General features: G+C 40.0%; 1 protein-coding gene across 2 annotated transcripts; it reads right to left on the reverse strand.

Moving 5' to 3' along the window:
• Positions 1-1,714: 1,714 nt before the first annotated feature.
• Positions 1,715-16,967, reverse strand: KCNG3 (potassium voltage-gated channel modifier subfamily G member 3). Of its 2 annotated transcripts, none has more exons than XM_074818020.1 (2): positions 16,258-16,967; positions 1,715-7,288 (listed from the first exon to the last, which is right to left on the reverse strand). In XM_074818020.1, the coding sequence occupies exons 1-2, from the start codon at positions 16,878-16,880 to the stop codon at positions 6,643-6,645; spliced, it is 1,269 nt and encodes a 422-aa protein (XP_074674121.1). In that variant the 5' UTR covers positions 16,881-16,967; the 3' UTR covers positions 1,715-6,642. The 2 variants fall into 2 exon arrangements, with proteins under 2 accessions (XP_074674121.1, XP_074674120.1); XM_074818019.1 differs by having other exon boundaries at positions 16,225-16,967.
• Positions 16,968-17,333: the final 366 nt, after the last annotated feature.

The raw sequence follows: 17,333 nt of genomic DNA on the forward strand, positions 1-17,333 counted from the left end.
GAGCATCCCATCAAATGACATCAAGTTAAAATATTAAACCGTAACAACAAAAGTCATGGTTAGAGGCTGTGCTGTCTTGGCACAGCCAGTACAGCTGACAAGGCCTTTAGCAATGTAGAAAAGACTGTCTTGTAAGTGCTGCATTCTCTGGGAGCCTCTCTAAATGGAAGAGAGAAAAAAAATTGTATTTGAATACTTGGTACTTAAAAGTCTATCAGCCTCAATAGCTACACTTATGCTACAGAGAAATGCCATGTTGTTTGCTTGCACTGTTCTCTGCATGCAGCTTGTGACTTGTGTTTCAGTCTTGGATTATTTGGTTTTTGGGAGCAGCATTGTAATTTTGATCCGTGGCTGTGGAGCACTGAGTACAACAGAAGCCTAGTCCTCACTGTAGTTCTTAGTTGCTACTTCAATATTGGTAAATGAGCAGTGAAAAGAAATACAAAATTTGAAGTGGAGGATTTCTGTGGCACAAGGGAAAGAATTCCAATTTGAACTTCAAGATTTCCTAGATTTTAATGAACCTCTTTTTTCTCTTTTTAAAATACTTGTGGCAAACAAATGTAAAAAATTATCCCCAGGACAGCAAGAATCAGTCTTACTTTGGGGGGTTCTATGTACTTATTCTTGCATCTCAGATTGCTAGGAGGTGCAAGTGCTGAGCATATCTGTAAATAATAACAGTGTTAAAACATTAAAAAACCCTTCTGCTTCCAAAATATTTTAGAACTTCTTTTAGAAAAACACCTCTAAAATACACTGATATTACTATGTGGACACCTGCTTCATTTCTTCACTGATTGATTTTATGTAAAACTTTTAAAACTAGTAAATAAAATACAAGAAATAAAAACGCTCATGATTTCTAAATGAAAAGTCTGTTCATTTTCATAATGCGGTGGGCTGGTGCCAGAATAGTTCATAATTCAGTGATCTCTCAAAATACTCAACATTTTTTTAAAAAGAACATTAGTTGTGATTATTTTTGGAAGTACTTTTGAAATGGCTGCACTTAAAGAATCACCAGAGTGTCTCAGATCCGTTCACAATAACGCAAGCATTGCGCTGGTGATAATTCTGGTTTTGAAATTCCAGAATGAACACCATGTTGATGGTGGTTTGTTTTTTTAATATAAATACAGTTCAGTGAACTTGAAGCCAAATTCACTCTATTTCTCCAGATTTGTTTTTATAAATAATCCCTGTGGTACATGGCTGCTTTTTAATTTTGTTCTGACAGTTCTGTTGTCCATAATTATAATAGATATTCAGTTGCTGAAGAATAACCCTGTGTAGGTGTAACTTTATATTTTGGCTCAGACTAACTTCTGGATAAAATATTCAAATTTTCTACTGAGTAAAATTCCTAGGTTCTAAATAGCAGACTTTTCAATAGTCAAAAATTGTTAAAAGAAAAAAGTTTTTGCCAAGGTACAATAGCAATATGAATAGCCACAAAATTAATTTGTTAAAAAGAACACATTTTATAAACATTTGTGTTTTGACCAGTAGTCCATGAAATATAGCAACAAGACCAGCAAATTTTATTACGTGATTTTACGCATCTATTTCTGTATTCACATCAAAAAAAACATTTATTACCTTTTCAAATTATAGTATACATTTTTTCTTCACAGATAAGCGAACACTATATAAAACTAATGTTCTATAAAATTATAAACTTTTGTGTTTGTAAAGAATGAGTCTAAAATGCGTAGTTGCAAACAATCAAATTTTATTAATTTGACCAAAGATTTATATTCTTCTTCTTCTTCTGTGGCTCTTTAAACTTCTTGTCAAACAGACTGTCAGTCTTGGTTGCTCACTGTGCAGCCTTCTTGATGCTTAACCTATCCAGTTATCTGCAAAAGATACTCCCTATTTTGTGTTGCATTTCACAGGTCATACATCATATTAGTTTTTCACTGTGAAACCAGCGTTTTGTTGTTTCTTCCATATGGGCTGGGGCAGGTCTTCGGCTAGTGTTAACTGTTACAGCTCTAGCAAAACTGGAAGACCTTTCTCACTAAATCTACTTAATTTAAACCGGGATCTGTTTTATGTAGCAAGTTTAACTAGCAGCGTATACTGACCTGCATGTTTGCTTTTACAAACAACAGAAAATGAGAGTCAATTTTCTTTTTTAAAATCATAGTGAAAAAATTTTTATAAAGCAATATAATCTTTTTTGCTATACATAGCTTATTTAATTTTCCAGCAAATGTCTTCTTAGAAGCTTGTTTGAAAGGATAATTCTAAAATTTTCAAGGTACTTGAAATGATCAAACTTTAATCAGAAGTTTTATCCTGAACCTCTCAGGTGGGAGAAAATTCAGAGCACAGCAGACCTTGTTCGTTGTGCTGGTTCCCAGGAAACTGGCTGGTTTGGCTGCTGAATGTAGCTGGCTGGTGTGTGCATATGACCACTTCCTGGCAGACGTTCAGACCTGGTAAGATTTTTGTAGTTGTTACCCAGAGGAGAAGAGATAGGTGTTTTGAACCCATAAGGACTTCAGGTTTATTTTGGAAACATGAGGGTTGAATGCTACAAAAGCTGAAGACCGATTCTTTTACGGGCACAAATTGCATACACGATATGAAAACCCAATACCTTTTCCTTTAAATACATGGGTATCAAGATGGAAATCTTACATTAACAGGATTTTTATCTTCCTCAAACTTGCTGCTATGTACACCAGGATAAGCCATTGTACAGTAAGAATGAATATCACATATTTAAATGGCTGATCCCTATGCTGATAAAACTGTTTAAAATCATCAGGCAAATTTTTTTTTTTTTGGTGGGTATTCATCAAGACAATATTGTTTCCAAGTATTACATCAAGGGAAATTATAATCTTCCATTCTTTGTGATTTTTAGGATGCTTCATGTGGAACTGTAGAAGGAAAATGTACCCTAGACAGCTTTCCTTTCAGTGATTTCATTAATGATCAAATGCTTTTAAGTGACACGCAGAACCTTGAAGGATTGCAGCCAATATATAGTTCCCAATAGGTCAGTCCTAAGGATTGAACCTAGTACATAGTATATGATTAACCTTTGTTACCATCAAAACATACAATGGCAGTTCAAAACTCACTGGCATTGGTTTTAATTTTAGATGAACAGAAAGGCTGGATCACAATTATATAAGCTGTCTTCATTTATCCCCAGTTTTATTATATTTGTATTTCATCTAATTTGTTCCAACGGTTAATGTTTCTGATACTGAAGGAGGTACTGCCCATGAAGTATTTTATTGTATAGGGTTCAAACTGGCAATGATTAGAAATGAGCCAGCTTGTCTTCACTTGCCTTTGAAATGCTGTATTTCAAAATAGAGCGCTGCACCCCATGTCTGCATAAAACATGGTCTCAAGTAAACTTTTAGTAAAACAGCTGCATTTGTTTAAAAGTATGCTTATTTTTGACTACACATGTAATTCAGTTCTTTTAAAGTTTCACTAAAAAACCACTGGTCCATTGAAAATAAGATGACATATATTATTAGAAGTCAGGAACCCTATTTGCTTACTATAAAATTCTGGTTTAAGGCTACTGTTGAGATCACGTTACTTCAACTTGGTTTCTAAGGAAACTAAAGTCTACACACTGATAACCATACAACAATAAAAAAGCAAAAAAACCCACCCCAGTATCTTGCCTTAGTGGGCTTATATAGAGCAGTTTCAAAATATTTTATTATAACTCAAAAAATACATTAGGTCATTCTGTTCACATCTTGCCATATAAAAAGTGAACATAAACTGATTAAAAAAAAAAAAAAAAAAGTACGGTTTAAGATAATCTCCACAGATTTACTCCTTTACATGATGATTTTCATTAGGTAATCTTTTTACACTGGAAAAGGATTCTTTAGCTGGTAAACGCTTTATAAAGGATCAAACATTTTGTTTGTATATCACATATAGCCTGGATCTTTGAAAACTTCCTGTCCTTAATTGCTTATACAAAATGATTCATTGTGCAAATTGGTATTCACAAGTTATTATGTGCATTACTTTATAGTTTTTCCTTTGTATGGTCATCTAAAGATTAAATTTATAGGTAGTGATGAAGTACATTTTATTTTGTCTTGAAATCAAGATTGCAACATACTTTCAAGTATATTCACATTCTGTATGGATTTCAAACTATTGTCATTGTGATGATGGTTTGGGTGTTTTGTGGGAGGAGGGTTGTATCTCAGAGTACTGGTCTGATTAAATACAACACATGGACAAAAGACAAAGTAAGTTTTAAGGAGTTTTATGAAAAACAGTATTTTTCCCAAGCGTGAAAACCAGCATACAAAAATCTGTAGGGCTAAGTTCTTACGTGGTTTTTTTTTAACCTATTTTTAATGGAAAAAAAAATTAGAACAGAATACAAAAAAAATAGCGATTTTCCCCTTGAAAATGCTTTTGATACTGTCAAAATAAACTTTTCATTAGAAGATGAAAATGTCATTTTCTTCAACAGCTGTGTTTGGATTAAGGTCTGAAATTTCAATTTTGTCAAGGAAGAAATTTTTTGTGAAGAGAAAAAAAAAAAACATTTTGACTGACTATAATATATAATATATGCAGGATATATATAGGTACACATGCAGGAATACAGAGCCAGCATCTCCGCTGGTGTAAAACATCTAAGTGTCTCTGAAGTCACAACTTGCCTAACTAACATCAGCTGTGAATCTCACCTAAGAAAGAAATTTTTGCTTATCTCATATTCACCTCTCTGTGGAATGCTGGAGCCAGTTTCTGAACGCCATGATTCTGATATAAAAGACATAAATACAGTAGTACAGGGAACTACAGAGCTAACCTTCTGAACACCAGAATGCGTCAGTGGCAAGAAACAGAGGTATGGCTGTAACGTTTGTTAATAATGTAGTCTTGAAAAACTATTGAAGTCAAGCTCGTCTGTAAGAAGGCTACTAAAATTCTTTTCAGGTTTTCAGAAAAAATGTGTTTGCAATGTAATTCTCTAAGACTACTTAAGACTAAGACCACTTAAAATGATAATGAATTTTCAGGTCTTAGGATAGAGCCTTCAATGTACTAGTTACTGACCAATGTGGTACTTTTATTTGAGTGAGCAATTCTCGAGATATGTTTTCTAGGTGGTATTCATTTTACTTCTAAAGCCTTTAATAAATATGTATATAAAAGATGGTTCTATAGCACAGTAATAGTAAATGCAGTATTTTCAGGCAAGCACACCAAGTTCAACTATGCTGATGACTCTGAACTTCCATGTTAGTTAGTAAGAAAGCTCCCTGTTGATGTTTGTTGGTACCCAAACTTGTAAAGCTGGACCTTAATGTGTTTTAGTATCTAACTGCACATTTCTACGTAGCAGCCTTTCAGAATGATACTGAATGAGGCTATTAAGCAGTACTACACAAGAAATGTAGTGAACAATATTTCAGAACCTAACTTGATTCATTTTAATTTTCTAGTTACATTGGAGAATATACCATTTTGCCAAGTGCAACTCACACTTCTATATTTTACTTTCTTTGGTATGCTCTGGGCTTTTTACAGTTGTTTTTAGAACTTCCATTAAAGTGTATCCTTCAGTAAGGATTGCAGAATTATAAGATGATGAAGGGTTTCATCTGACAGGGAGCAGCTACTCTTGGTTTCCAGTGCTTTCTCCAGACTGTTTCAAGTGATGGAATCTTTTAAGTTGTCTTCGAGAACTTTCGCTATGATAGATATGTTTAATTAAATGGGGGAAAAAAAATCTATGCTTATGAGTAACTTCAGGTGGGTGAAGTTGAACTGAATGTTTGTAAAATTTGGATAGCTCCCCCACTAAGCTACCACAAAATGTATTTATCAATGCCTGATTTTTATGCTGATCTTTATAAAGTACATCACTTGCTTCTACTAACAATTTGGTTCCAGAGTAGAAATCAATTGTGGCTAAGGAAGTCCTTGCTATAACATTCAGAGGTGTACTTGCACTTCTTTCAATTACCAAATTCAGAGCAATGCCACAGACTTCACTGGCTTTACGGAAGATTTGTGTGCTTCATCAAAGATCAGCATCAGGCCTCAAGACTTTCTGCCCTACAGACCTATATTCTTCATGTTTCCTGAGTTACAGAACCAGATCTACTCTATTGCGAAGCTCAAAAGTAGCAGTGATTCTCCTTCAGTATCTAATTCGGTTATCTGAGTTAAAAGTTAAAACTTCAGGCAAGAAGTTATCAATGCCTCTCTGGAGCATTTAGATACTGAAATATTTGAAAAACAAACTTCTGCTACACGTTGCTTAGAATGGTATAGGATGTAATTATGGGAATGACAGATCTCAGTGTTAAGCCCATTTTTTGTTCTGCTTTTGTGTGGAAAGGCAAACTGAAGACCAAACTAGTCTGGTTGAGGACTTCTGAATCCTCTTTTGTTAATTTTGTTCTCTCAAATTTGAAACGTCAGTCCCTCTCCCTGCAAGGTGCCCAAGGCAGATGGCCATCCTTCCTGTCTGAATGGTGACGGGCTTTCTCCAGGCTGGCGAGAATGTTGTTCCATGGGACCATCCAGTCAAGGAGGACACGCGAAGGGACCTTCCACCATTCTCTTCTAAGACAAAGCTTAGCAAGTAACTACAACAGAATGCAAGGTTAGTCAATTTAAGAATTCAGCAGAGAGGCTTCTACTGTACCTAGCGGATCGGAACTTGAGCTCATGGTAACATTGCACAAAGCTGTGATAAATGAAAGTGATTGGCAAGGCTAATAAAACAATGCCACTAACCACACAAATTCCTCCAAGAATCCTTCCTGGTACAGTGATGGGACACATGTCACCATAACCAACCGTGGTCATCGAGATGATCACCCACCAACAAGCAGCAGGAATGCTGGCATAATCCTTATTCTTTGTTCCCAAGTCCAGCCCATTTTCAAGAAGCTGGGAAAGTGCACTGAAAATTGCCATAGCAACACAGATAAAGACAAGTAGCATCACCATCTCTCTGTAACAACGCTTCAGAGTCAGACCAAGTGTTTGAAGGCCAATGAAATGACGAGCCAGTTTAATCACCCAAAAAATCCTCATCATTCTTAAGACCCTCAAGGTGACTCCAGCCCTCTGAAGCTGCGAATTTTCCCCTGTGAAAACTGTCATTAGAACAGAGATGTAGTAAGGAGTAATTGCCAGTAAATCAATGATGTTGAGAGGTCTTCTGACAAACTCACACTTGTTTTTGGAGACGATGAACCTCACAATGCACTCTGCAGTGAACCAGCCTATGCAGATAGCTTCAATTATCCTGTCAAAAGAAACAAAGTACAGTATTTATGTTCTGTGCAAAAGCTTTAGTGGATGTTTGGTTTGTTCACAGATATTACCAAATTGACACTCAGACTTCCACAAATGACAAACAGAATGCCATGCTATTCTTATCCTACGCATGGTAGCACCAGATTTCAGCAGTTAACCTGAGGATCTAGTGAGGAGTTTAAACCAATCACTGCTAAAAGCTCACTCACTGATCATTTTCTTTGAATTATAGATTGCTACTGGTCCTAATACTGGGCAAATATAGCTACAAAAACTGGAACTCTACAGGAAATGGTACGCCACCAATGCCAACGTGTAACATTATCTAGAACTGCTTTTTTTGTTTGTTTGTTTTGGTTGGTTGGATTTGGGGGAATTTTGTTCATTTTTTTGTTTGTTTTAAATCTGTGAGTCCTGATCCACTTGGGAATTCCAGGGACTGTGGATGAGTGAACGGGCTGGTTATGAACAGCAATGTATAGAACCAGACTGCTAAACTAAAATGGAAGTGAAGAAATGGAGTAGGCAGAAATCATCTTCTGCACTGGATAATTCATGTAAATTGGCTCTTCAGGAACCAACTGAAACCAATCTGACTGATTTGCATCCCAAACAGGGGCTTACCTAGAACTATATTCAGAACTTTATAGGTATTGCCACTAAATACAGATGGTATTTTATTTTTCATCGTTGGTACACAACATAATAAGCTTGTGTCCTCCCATTTACCACTATGCTCTGCATTACTGATTTTTTTCTTTTGTTTTAAATGTAACTCCACCTAAACTGTATTGCAGCAAAAATGTCAAGGTAACCAAAGCAATGGGCAAGATCATCTTCATGCCAAATAGAAACAAGGGCCTTAAGAAAATAAATCCTGGAAGGTGATTTCAGTATGTTCTTAAATATTTTCAAGTCCCAGTGCAGTGAATGAGACTTGAGAATATCTCAACTTGAAACTGGTGGAAGGTAGAAACAGAAGATGAAAAATGTTGCTCCAAGATTATTTAGTGACTGTTGTGCATGTAGTCTCAAATCCCCCATCTGAAAATAACCCTTTTCTTAAGAATTCAGACTGTGCTCACTTGTTTAATACAGGAAGGAATGGGAGCTAATCTTTCCTTCTTTCCTTTGTTTGTTTTTTTACCAGCAATTTGAGCAAAGAAAAAGCCAATCACCAATGCCTTCTTATGCCAACGGATCTGAAACTGAACTGATGCGAGATTGGGGATTTGAAAATACTACATACAAGCAGAGCTTTTTTGCTACTGCAGGGATCCTGACAAGGTAGTGTCTGTAGAAACGTAATGATTTGCAAGTAATAATCCGACTGTCATTTCAAACCTCACATTTTGCTTCCCTAACACATCTGCATAATTTTTTACCAGTTCTGAAGTCTATTGTTATTATTAAGACAATGGCCTGTTAGAAAGACAATATTCTTCTGTAACTGCTGTAATTATACTAATAGACTCTATAAATGAACATTCATAAAAGTTTGATACACTAAAGTTTTTCAATTTTTTTATTAATTTAATTTTATTCATTCATTCACTTCAGTTTTACACTAAAAGTGGAGGAAACAGTAACAGTCAGTTGATGTAAAGTCACAAGGTATGTTGTAATTCCAGCCACAGCAAATTGAAATGAACATAAATTAATTACTTAAATAGTTATTCACATAAAATCAGACCTTGTTTTTCTTGTTTCATGAATAACGATGAAAGTTCTGTAAGCAAGTGGCCTTTCTTCATAAAGGGCTTATAAAACCCTTGTTCATGTTAGCACCTTTTGATGGAAAGACCTGTGAATTTCAAAAATAGCTTGCTCTTAAGAATTATGTGTTCTCTTAAAAATTAAGCTTTTGAAAATACCAGGGCTTCTTTTAATAGTGACACTGAGTGATAACTACCTCAGATGCCGATTTAATTTCTTTTAAAAAAATGCTCAGATCATAACATCTTCTAAACAAAAGTCATGTACAGAATATATGAAAGTTATTGTATGAATGTGGATTATTGTTCCTTTATGTTGAAAAAAATCAAGAAAAAAATGTTGATGGGTAAGTTCTCTTAAATCCTTTTTAGACGAGATGAGGAAATACCTAAGCCTTTCCCTAGTAAAATCAGTCAAACAGCAAGATCATAGTAATGGACACACCGATAAAGTCTGAATGTACTTATACGTTGACTAGTTGAGATCTCATGCAATGACTAAAAGAAAAATAGTATCTGGATAGAAAGTTGTAGCCAGGAATATTCAACAATCCCAACAGACTCTGTTTCATTACATTTTACGAGATTTCTCTGGTAGTGCTGCCTGTATCCTATGACATGGAGCATTTAAATGAAAAAGCAATTCGTAATTATAGAATTTAAAGCTTTTTAACTCGGTATTTCCTCACGATGCCCTGATAATGTTGGAAATGTGATTCCTCCATTATACTGGTTATTTCTGAGTTGAACTTGAAGGAAGTTAGGTCCTGATTATTGTGATTCAGTAGAATTACTCTTTATGAATCAACACTGATTCAGTGGTCCGCTATAAATTTGGGGAATAGTTGCACAAGTAAAAATCCATGAAATGTGATCAATCCATTGTTTAAGTCTGGCAGTTCCGAGCACAAGAGATACTGAAAATCAGTTATACTTCAGTAGGAAGGCCTGAAGAAGCCTTTTATTGTGGAATGGACTTGAAGAGAGCTACGCAACATCACTGATGCAAAAATGACAAAGCAAGATCAGGATAGTGGGAGATGCATTACTGCCACTCCGTTACATATTGCACTTTCATTTCTCCATTCTACATCTATCTACCCTTCTTTGTCATCAATTATAGGCATCCTGGCTAGGGAGAAGATAATGAAGAAGGGTGTCCCTTATTTTTGTCTTTCGTCTCCTTACTTCCTAGCCACCAGTGAAACATTTTTCATTTTTCCTCTCTTGACACTCCTTTTTGCCTGTGTCGATGGATTTCGGCAGTCCTGGTGAATCACGTAAAAGCGTGTGCTTTGGTGAGAAGAACTAGAAACCTCTGGCCTGTTGGGAAATCTGGAGTGCTACAGACTACATTTCCATTTTCAGGTCAAGTCTCCCTCTCTCTCTCCTTGTAGTGACTTAACTTTATAGCTAACCTTGTTAATGGATAAATAACATCTAATAAGGAAAGAGAACTTAACTAAGTATGAAGTTAAAGCCAAATAAAATGCATGCACTCAGAAGACTAAAGTTACTGTATTCTTCTGTAACCAATTCTTAAAATATTTGCTACATATTCACAGGACAGACTGCCTTTTATTTTCTATTCCTGGAATAGTGCTGTATTAAAATCTGTAACTATATAATTAAATCATGAGCTCTATTTGGTAAAATGTAGTACCTATTTTATAAACTTCTATCACAGTTTTTGGTTGTTTTTTTCCCCCACATCAGTTCAGTTTTAAAATAGCTGGCATTCAAAAAGGAGAGGGGAAATTAAAAACAAACTCATGAAGCGTTTCCTTGAAGATTCCCCACAAAATTTATAAATAATCGGAGAAAATACTAAGTCCCAATTTTTATTCAGTTACTGGTTATTTCTGCTGAAACTTACTGTTCATTGCCCCAGACCTAAGCACGTGAAAGAGAGTTTTTCCCCTAAAATGTTAAGCCTCATGGTACTTAACAGTCTGTCAAGATTGCTCATATGAGTCTTTTGTCCATAAATGGAAAATCAAGCCTTTGTGAGCCTTGTTTCTACTGTAATCCCATGACTGTTCAATTTTCTGTTCCATCTGATAACTTCCTTTCAGAATAAGCTATTTTATGTACAATGAGCTGAACCACTTCGGAAATTTTTTCAATCACTAACAAGACTAGTTTGTTATTACTAAAAAAAATCATGTTGTGAATGTCTTAGAATATTTCAACTTAGCATTATTCTTTGCCCCAGCGTGCCAATTTGTATATTTTCAATATCCCCTGGCGAGTTGCTTGAAATCTAGCCAAAATATTAGTTCGTGGCACTATTGTCTATTAAGCTTGTAAATAAAACATACACATCAACGGGACACATGATGAAAACAGATGATATGATTAAAGACAGTATATGACAGGATTAAAGATTAAAGTCTGTCAGCACTGAGTTGTTAAATTGTTGCTAAAGCCTATTTCCATGTAAAGCACATTAAACCTGAAAAACAGCCAAGCAGTAGCCAGAATGATCAAATTCCTGCTCATGAAGACTCCTAGTCATTTCAGCAAATGTCTTTTTTTTTTTTTTTTAATCCTTTTGAAATCAATAGGGTTTCTGTCTCACTACAAACTGTAGATTAAGGGCCACAAAACAGCTAGTTGCCCTGCATTAAAAACCTTGCTGGCTTTTTTCTGTTCTCTCTCTGGTTTGGTAGCAATAATATGTCTTGAAGCATTAAACTCCAGTGCCTTATGTGGGTGGCTGTAATGACACAGCACTCCCCAGGGCAGGGGCAAATGCCTTTCACAGCTCTCAGGGGATAGCTGGATACGAACATCTCAAGTCCTCAGCATCTTTTCCATATACTTTGAATACGAGTGGCACCTAGCCCTGCTGAGTTCGTTAAGGTTCTCCTGTGGCCAGGCAGTGATACATGTCTGTTCTTTGTGTTACCTCTATTTTTCAAAAAGCTTGTGAATCCATTAGAAGAATCCACATCCATGTTTTTAACTTAGGTCTGTAGTTCCAATCTTTACCTTCAGCTTACTGTTTTAATTTAGCAAAAATGTGGTGTTCAGGTTAGATCTTACCCAGGAAAGAAGTTCTTATTTTTTTGGACTTGGGCATTCCAGTGTTCTGAAATTCCACCACAATAAAGGAATAAAGATTTTTGTTTGTCTGAAATTCAGATGCAACTTTTAAGCTGATGTCTTACAGAGATGAAGAAAAGCCCACTGGTATCTGTTGAGAGATGCTGTTTGGAGGAGTCACTGTGTTTAATTGCTTTCGCTTAAGAACACAGCAATCATATAGGCTTGATAACCAAGTGATTCTTTCAATACAAATGTAATCATGATTAGCAGGTGGAAAAGGGGCAACAGTCTCTTCTTTGTGCTAACAAGCTACTCGTACCTAGCATTAGAAAAATAGTTTAAAGGCAGGTAGATAGAACTGTGCTGGCAGTAAGTCAAGCAGCTTCAAATGACTTCCTATTACAGGCTTGAGAAGCTCTCCGCAAAAGATGCTGCTTACGATCAGTGTGTGGACGGGCCCCTGATCAGAGACTCCCAGTATGCATCTGTTGGCACAGTTCAGAGGAGAGCAAAGATGACTTGAAGTTGCCAGAAGCAACAGAAGGGGAGACAGGTGTCCCTGCTGTCTGCTCCTAAACTGTGCAAATCTGATGCAAATCTTTAGCTCTGATAAGTGAAACATGCCAAGGCAGGGAAGAGAGCAAAAATCTTAAAATATAAGAAATTTAATAACTCATCCCTCATCCTGAGAACGGACCTGGGGAAGGCAATCCCTCTGCAAATCAGGGAATTATACTGTCCATGTCTGTAAGATCTGTGAAATTCAGAGGTCAGATTCCCCATCACTCTGTCCTTAAAAAGGCTTATTCATGACTGTTCTCTGTTGCCCTCTAAAGAGTGTTACTCCAAAGGATCAGAAATAGATAGCCTTAGGCCACCAGGAAAAGTCATAACAACATAATGGTTTCTGAGAAAAGTTTGGTGGACTCAATTCCTCTGCTGGTGAAGAGGTGTTCATACAAGAAAAATAAACACAGCTGGTATTAGCTGGCAGCTGCAGTAACCCTCACTGCAAACCTCATTAAACAGGCTGATTTTGTAAATTACTGACCCCCTCAGTCCTAGACATGATACCCAGGTAAGCTGGAGACACACTGCTAGACCTGTTTTTACTACAGCTGCCCAAAGCGGTTCTGGGGACGGTTACTACAGTTCAGCCACAGAAATTATCCATGTGGGACAGTTACTACAGTTCAGTCACAGAAATTATCCCTGTGGCACCTTTCTTCTGAACTGTAACATAACATTGAGGGAAGGACAGGGGTTTTTATTAGTAAGCATGTGAGAGACTAAAAATATCAAAGTTGCTGAATTTCATGAGGTAGTTCTCACCTCCTCTAAGCAGTGCCTTATGCTGATCTGAATAGTCGGTTGCATCCAAAATCCACAGCTTAAGGACTTCTAGATAAGCCCATTCAATTTTAATTTCTAAAACTCCTAAAAAAAAATTTTTAGGATAATGTGTAAAGTCTTCGTACTGGTAATTACAGTGCCATGTGAGTCAAAACTCATTTGTATACAACATTTATGTCACAATTTCTCTTAACAAAAAAATAATTATTATCATGTTAGATAGAATTTCTTTATTTCAATGAGAAACTTTGGTTAATAAACAAAAGCCAGAATTTTACTTCAAACTTTTAAATGCATCAGAAACTAGTGGCCATATTTTTAAAAGCCTCCTCACCTAAGATGGACAGTATTGCCAGAGTTCACAATTCCAGACACTCCTGTGTGATTTCTGTGGTCAGACTTTCAAAGAAGCCACTTAACTACGTAGGTTTTGAAAACCTAACTCATTTTAAATGAAATAACTAAAAAGAAAATATAAACAACTAAAGGGAATTAAAGTCAGACGACAGCTGGGCATGTTAGGTCACATCCTATGGCATGTATAAGTAGTTGTAACTAAACTGGATCACTGACTTAAAAGCAACTGTAGCTCACGCCTTTTTTCCCAGATGTAACAGGCTTTTTAGTCATGATGCAGCATATGCAATAAAGAAAGGAGTGGCTCCCCTAAGAGAACAAGAGGCCACCTCAGCAGGTGATCAGCTGTAGAAAGAAAGGAACACATTTGTATCTGTTTTCCATGTGTTTGCCATTAAATTGCCATCAGTTCCTGTGCAGTGAGAACACATGGGTTAAGTCACACGTGAAATGAACCAGCCTGTATCGTGTTTATATGCAACACTTTTGCAAGAAGATGGTTAGAAACCCTTCAGCCGCAACTTTTACAATTATCCCTCTTTTTTTCTTGCAATTCCATGGAGTACTACAACCAGTACTGAAGAAACTCACCCTACCATTGATAGCAGACCTTCTGGTTTTAAAAGCAGCCTTCACTGCCGTGTGAAGTGCTTGGCTACACTGTACCTTGCAAGTATTTAGGACCCCTTATCCTTCAAACACTTGGTATACAATATGCAATTTTTCAGAAAAGTAAAATTATGTGTGTATATAATACACACGTGTTCTTGAAAACAAAGCACTATGAAAGAAAACTCACACGTCATATGTCTTGTTCCTCTGCAAGTTGAACTCTTTCAATAAGAGAAAAATTATTGTTGACTCCGGCACCGTGAAGATGTGAACAAAGATAGGACCGACGCAGTTAATGCCGTGGTAGCGTTGCACCTATTTTCCCCTGTCTGTTGGGGGTATCTAAGCAATTTGCTGCCTTACAAAAAGATCATCCAGAGTATCCACCCTTTGAAATAACTTTGCAAAGCTTAAGTAAGGCTTTTTAACTTGAAGAACCTGTAAGAGCAACTTTTGACATAACTGAATCGAAGCAGGAATCAACAGCTGCTCAACCTGTATCTGCATTCTTTTTATTCGTACAATTAATTCTCTGGCTCAGCTACAGTGAGAAATACAGGTGCAGTTTTCCATTAAGCTAATGGAAACTATGAAAATACTTTCTGAGGAATTAATTTGGCTACTAAGATATAATATATCACATTCCAATTAATTCTATGGTAAAAGATGATGATTTCATAATGACAAGTCTGCGATTTCACTGTAGGGCCCCTTTAGCAGAGCAGAAGCTGAAAACTTTGTTGAATATGCTGTTTTAAAAGAAGGGGAGACACTAGGAAATACAAGAAATGTTTGCTTCTTTCTTTATATGTCAGTCTTATTTATGGGAGAAATCCTACCAGAGTGGTCTTGAGTCTGTTCTCTAGGGAGCAGAAGAGAGAGACAGCGCACGAGAGCAATGATACTGAAGTCAGCAGAGTTGCATCGACGTAACCCTAAACTGAGGTCGCAGAGAAGATGAGAAAGGGCTTGTTCCTACTAGTAAGGCTCGGGATTGAGCCTTACACCCCATGCCCTGGTTTCTGCAACTGTTTTGCAATGTTCTGGGTGCTTATGTTTTATCTAAAGGAAATGTAAACATCTGTTACATTCATACACTTGGGCACTTATACGATGTATTTGCAAGAGCTTAACGCGCAGCCTGATCATCTCCTGTGCTCCCACATACATAGAGAATCTGAGATGGAAAGAGGAACGGGTGTTCCCACATACTGGATTTTACAAGAGCACAACCGTAACAGGCACTGGATCTGCTCCAGCAGAAGGACCTGTACGAATGCATGCAGAGTACATACAGGGTTGTGCTTTTCCCAAAGGAGAAAGGAATTGCATTCTTTTAGGGTTTTATCTCCCCTTTTTTCCACAATCGTAAGGCTTCATGTGATTTTCCAAGTGTCTGAACTTCTCTACGTGGGTAGGGAGTCCCGGAGCTCCTCAAAGCGGGGAGAAAAGAGCTCCGAGCTCCCCCACAGGCGGAGGCACCCTGCCAGAGGAGAGGAGTCGTGCTCCGATGGCACCTGAGCCGCCGTCAGCCCGCCCCGGGCTGCCCGCCCCCCCGTAGCGCGGCCGCTGCCGGCGGCCCCGGCCCTGCCCGCCGCAGGGCTCCGCTCCCGCGCCCGGCCCCTGCCCTCGGAGCCGCCCGGTGACAGCCGGAGCTGTAGAGCAGCGCCCGCTCTCCCGAGACACCCCCACATCCACCTCCCCCCCAGGCCCCCCAGTTCAGGGCCGGCGTTTTAAGGCGCACAGGCTACAGGTATAGACGGTCAGGACGAGGGGCAGGACACACTGGACGGGACACACGGGGACCGGACAGCAGGAAAATAAAGGATCCTCCTACCCTGAGGGCTCCCTCACTGACTCTGCTGTGTACCTGCTCTGCTCCTCCACGCTGCGGTTCTCCGGCGCCCGCCACTCGGGCAGGGTGCTGGCGCACAGCACCACCATGGACACGATGACGAACAGGATGGAGACGGTGGCCAGGACCTGGGCGGCCACGGAAGACGTGGGCTCCTCGAAAGTCCTCCTCATCCTCTCCAGCCACTTCCCGCCCTCGGCTCCCGGCGGCCGCCGGCCCTTGCCCTCGGGGCCGCCGGCCGGCTCCCCCGGCGGCTCGTCCGCCGCGTAGTAGGTGCACGTCTCGGACATGCGGTCGTCGAGGCGGCGCTGGCAGCAGTAGTCGAGGTGGGAGCCCTCCAGCCCCCAGTAGATCATCTCGTTGTAGAAGGAGAGCTCGCACATGTGCGGCACGAAGCGCAGGTGGCCGTGCCGCACGTAGAGCATGATGAAGCCGAAGGCCTCCGAGTGCCGGTCGAAGAAGTACTCGTTCCGCTCCCGGTCGTAGTCGTCGCACACCTCCAGCACGTCCTGCTCCGAGAGGCAGCCGTGCAGGCGGCTCACCCGCCGCAGCGGGAAATCCTTCAGCACCTCCCGGGAGAAGGAGTACCGGGTGCCCCCGACGTTCAACACCACCGAGGGGCCGCGGCCAAAGTTCATGGCTTGGGCGGGACGGAGGAGGGGACGGGCGGGCAGGGCGGCGAGGCGAGAGGCGAGGCGGGGGGCAGCGCGGGCGGCGGAGGCTGCCCCGGCTCCGGCTCCGCTCGCACCGCTGGCGGCTCCCGCTTGACGACGGGGCGGGCGGGGCGGGAGGGGAGGCGGGAGAGGCGCCGCTGCGGGCGCCCCGGCGGCCGCGCAGGAGATGGGGCGCGGCGGCGGCGGCGGCTGCGCGCCCCCCCCGGCGATGCCGCTCGCAGGTGCGGCCGCGGCCTCAGCGCCGGCGGGCGGGCGCCTCCGCGGGGCCCCGCCGGGGCGGGGCCGGGGGCACGGCGGGGCCGGGGAGCTCCGCGCCCGGCGCCGCTCCGCTCCGCTCCGCCGGTGCCGGCTGGCAGCGAGCGGGGGGCGGCGCGGCGGCGGCGGGGGGGGCTGGGGACACGCCTCCTCCCCCGCCCG

Source organism: Strix aluco, chromosome 3 (genome assembly GCF_031877795.1).
Source record: "Strix aluco isolate bStrAlu1 chromosome 3, bStrAlu1.hap1, whole genome shotgun sequence".
Taxonomy (NCBI): Eukaryota; Metazoa; Chordata; class Aves; order Strigiformes; family Strigidae; genus Strix; species Strix aluco.

Bases quoted from the DNA above. Each gene is read 5' to 3' on its own strand.
- KCNG3 (XM_074818019.1), bottom strand. From the start codon at position 16,880: ATGAACTTTGGCCGCGGCCCCTCGGTGGTGTTGAACGTCGGGGGCACC. The intron at 7,289-16,224 runs GTAGGAGGATCC...TTCTTTTGACAG, and splicing joins TCAGTGAGGGAGCCCTCAGG to GATAATTGAAGCTATCTGCA.